This window comes from Budorcas taxicolor, chromosome 5, assembly GCF_023091745.1.
Source record: "Budorcas taxicolor isolate Tak-1 chromosome 5, Takin1.1, whole genome shotgun sequence".
Lineage (NCBI taxonomy): Eukaryota > Metazoa > Chordata > Mammalia > Artiodactyla > Bovidae > Budorcas > Budorcas taxicolor.
Genome location: NC_068914.1, coordinates 147,337,148 through 147,341,025, shown reverse-complemented (window position 1 = coordinate 147,341,025; position 3,878 = coordinate 147,337,148). Strand labels below are relative to the sequence as shown.

At 55.5% G+C, this 3,878-nt stretch overlaps 1 protein-coding gene across 1 annotated transcript; it reads right to left on the bottom strand.

Moving 5' to 3' along the window:
- Nucleotides 1–1,011: 1,011 nt before the first annotated feature.
- LPAR5 (lysophosphatidic acid receptor 5) lies at nt 1,012–2,112 on the bottom strand. The gene has a single exon (XM_052641263.1). The coding sequence runs from the start codon at nt 2,101–2,103 to the stop codon at nt 1,012–1,014; it is 1,092 nt and encodes a 363-aa protein (XP_052497223.1). The 5' UTR covers nt 2,104–2,112.
- Between the last annotated feature and the right edge of the window lie 1,766 nt (nt 2,113–3,878).

The following is a 3,878-nucleotide window of genomic DNA, read 5'->3' as shown; positions in this document are numbered from 1 at the left end:
ACTATTTTCATAATACTACTACTAAGCTGTTATTTGTCCTTTTCACTCATTCTCTCACAAGGAGATGAAATTTCCCAGAGGCTTCGTAACACTGTTGCTCTCACAGCTATTGGAATGTGTGCTTGCGAATTTCTGCTTTTAAAGTCATTCATTTTTATTTCTAGTATGGTTAAGTATCAAAAAAACACAGTATAAGCAAAAGTTCTTTGGAATGCTCCATGTTTAAGAATGTAAAATGGTCTGAGACCAACAAGTCTGAGAACTGTTACTTTAGAACAAGAATGTTCTCCTTATTGTATTATAGGTGAAGCAGCAGACGGGGAGCCAAGTGGAGTGGGAAGAACTGAGGACCTAGAATGGAAAATATCTTGAAGGGGGAAAGCAGGACCTAGAAAGGGGAATAGGGACCAAGAACTTGGAGGGAAAACTCCTCTAACTCAATTTTGCCCTGCCCCCAACTATCCATGCTGGGTGTCAGGTCTAAATTGTTTCAAGTCACTAGACAAGAAGGAAACCAATTCAGTGAGCATCCAATAGGCTTTGTGTTATTAATATTATGCCTCAGTGCTGGGCAGGCGCAGCCTCCTGATTCCCTAAGTCTGCTGTGGTCGGTCTAAAGGCAGGACACCCATCTTCTGCTCCATCTACCAGCTGTGGGCCGCGTTTCCTGCCCGCCAAGGGCATTTCATCCAGTCTCTTGCCTCTACATGGGCAGGTTCACAGCAACACCTTCTAGGGGCTGGAGAAGGGGTCCTCCCCGGCTCACCATCACCCCCAGTTAAAGACATTTTCAGCGGCGCTCTTCCTTCTGCGCTCCCCTGGGCGCCACACTTAGTTTTCTTCTGCATCCGCGAGCGGGAGCTGCCACTCCTAAATCCCAGCGCCCACCCTTCCGGCCTCCGGTGCACACCCCAGCGTGTCTAAAAGTGCTAGAGGCGCGCCGGGGCGGGGGGGGGGGGGGGGGAAGGGGGAGAGAGCGCGGACCGTGCTCTGACACGAACGACTGTGGGTTCAGAAGGACGAATCCTCGTGGGACGGGGTGAAGGATGACCGGGGATCGGAGGGCTGGAGCTGCCCCTGGCTGGCTGTGGTCAGAGCAGAGGCGTGGGCAGTCTCGGTAAGCGGTTCGGCGAGCGCCTCCTGAGCCCCTTTGGCGGCCAAGGTCTTGCCCCGGAGCGGGGCGCTCAGGCCGCGCAGGGTGTTGCGGAAGCCCTCGGCGCTGAAGTAGTACACTAGCGGGTCGAGCACGCAGTTGGCACCGGCCAGCAGCACCATGACCATCAGCACCCGGCGCACCTTCTTGCGCGCTTCGGAGCTGGCGGGCACCACCTCACCGCGTAGCAGCCCGTACACGGCCAGCGTGGCGTTGTAGGGCACGAAGCACAGCAGGAAGATGACCAGGCTCGCCAGCAGGAGGCGCACCGTCTTCCGCCGCCGCTGGCTCCGCGTGGCGTCGGGCCGCGCCAGGGTCCAGAAGACGCGGCCCGACGAGTAGACCACGGCCGCCAGGGGCAGCAGGAAGCCCAACGCCTCGGCCAGCAGCAAGAGCGGCAGTAGGCTGCCCTTCCACAGCTCGTCGCTGAAGCTCTCGAAGCACAGGAACACGTCGCGGCCGTCTCTGGAGCAGGACGAGGGCTGGTGCGCCAGGATGGTGGGCACGGCGAACACCAGGATGAGTGCCCACACGCCCAAACAGAGCAGCCGCGCCACGCGGGGCCGCCGCAGGTGGCGCAGCCGCAGCGGGTGCACGATGGCGGCGTAGCGGTCCACGTTGATGAGCGTCAGGAAGATGCAGCTGCCGTACATGTTCATCTGGAAGACGGCGCCGGCCAGCTGGCACAGAAAGTCCGGGAAGGGCCAGTAGTGCCGCGCGTAGTAGGACAGGCGCAAGGGCAGCGAGAGGGTGAAGAGCAGGTCGCTGGCCGCCAGGTTGCACATGTATACGCTCACCACCGAGTGCACGCGCAGCGCGCGCAGGAATACCCAGAGGGCCAGCGCGTTGAGGGGTAGCCCGGCCGCCAGCACCACGCTGTAGACCACCAGATGCAAATGATGGGTGGGCTGGTAGTCCGGGCACTCGTTGGCCGAGGAGTTGGCTTGCATCGTACTACTGTGCGCCGAGGAGCTAAGCTGGGGGCATCAGGGGGCGCACCCACGTCCTAGCATCTCCAGTCTCCGGGGCCGGGGCCTGGGGGCTGCACAGAGAGCCCCAGAGCAAACGGAGGTTCAGCATGGGCGTGTGGGTTGTGGTTGCAAGGCAGCCGGCTTGGGGGAAGGTGGGGAGCAGTGGGATGCCTTTGGTCACAGCCTTATCGGCAGTGGAGACCTGAAACAGGAGGGAAGCCAGAAGTCAAGATACTGCAAGGAAAGGCTGAAGACACAAATGTTATGGAGCTGAACTCCCTAGCCTCTTGAGACCTTTTTCAGCCTCAGATCTTTCCCCTACCTTCCTTCTGTGTCCAGAACAGCTTTCTGCACCGGGCTCCATGGCACAGTGTTAAATGCACAGGCTCTGGAGTCAGACTTGCCTACGAATAAATCTGTGCCTTTGTCCTCGTGTGCCTTAGCCATTTCCCTGGTGGTCCAGTGGCTAAGACTCAGAGCTCCCAACGCAGGGTTCAATCCCTGGTGAGGGAACTAGAGCCTACATGCTGCAACCAAGAGTTTGCATGCCGCAACTAAGACCCTGCACAGCCAAATAAATAAATATTTTTTTAAAGGAAAGAAAACTGACTTAATATCTCTACCCCTCATTTTCCTTACCTGGAAAACAAGAAAGAAAGGAGAAGGGTTCCTACTTCACAAGGTCATTAGACTCAACGAGTCGATATATATGAAATGCTTTGGTTACTGTTATCTGCTAATATCTCTCCCTTTCTTCCTTTCTTCTACAAATGCTTCCTGGGACTTTAGAAGGTTTTAGGCATGTTCACAGCAGTGAACAAAACAAAGGCCTTGCCCCCACCTATTTTCCAATCCACTGAAAGGAGACAGATGATAAAGTATTGGTAAATAGATATTGGCCTCCTTGGGTGGATGGCTCAAGGGTAAAGAATCTACCTGCAATGCAGGAACCACAGCAGATATGGTTCAATTACTGGGTCCAGAAGATCCCCTGGAGAAGGTAATGGCAACCCACTCCAGTATTCTTGCCTGGGAAATCCCATGGACAGAGGAGCCTGGCAGGCTACAGTCCACAGCATCGCAAAGTTGGACATGACTAAATGACTTAGCACACACACACGCACACCAATAGCTCTTATGGCAGGTGGTGAGAAGAACTGTGGAGCCCCTCCCCTGGCACCAGCCTGTTCTGCTTGCTCCCCACTATCTAAAGAATAAAGTTCAAACTCCCAAGTACAGGATGAAATCCCAGCCTCATCTCTGCTGTTGCTCCTGTGTGGGCTAGCTTTGTGGTCAGAGTGACCCGGTCCAGCTGGATGGTTCGGCCTTGCTCACTCTCAGTTTCTTCATTTGTAAAATGGGGACAGTAATAGAATGGGGGTCCCATAGGCTGATGGCACACCTCAGCACAGTGTTGCCAGGTGGGGGAAGGCCTTGTGGGTTGAACTTCTCTGGGTGCTTCCTTACAGAGTCTGACTCAGATGTTTCCTAGTAAGGGTTCTATGATGGGGGGAGATGGTGGTTTGGTCCTAAGGGCTTAAAGGGGGCGCTTAGCCCAGAGAAGGTGGCAGTGAGGCCAGGAAGTACTGTGGGCTCTGATAAGACTGCCGGAATGGGCAGACCACAGCCGCTGCCATCCTCAGGCAAAAGCTGGCAGATGAAGGGTATGGCCAGAGGTAGCGGAGTCAGAAGACAAGACTTGGTCTCAAGTCCTTCCTTAATGCCAGAAGGCCACAGAAGCGACCCCTCCATTG

Bases quoted from the DNA above. Each gene is read 5' to 3' on its own strand.
- LPAR5 (XM_052641263.1), bottom strand. From the start codon at position 2,103: ATGCAAGCCAACTCCTCGGCCAACGAGTGCCCGGACTACCAGCCCACC.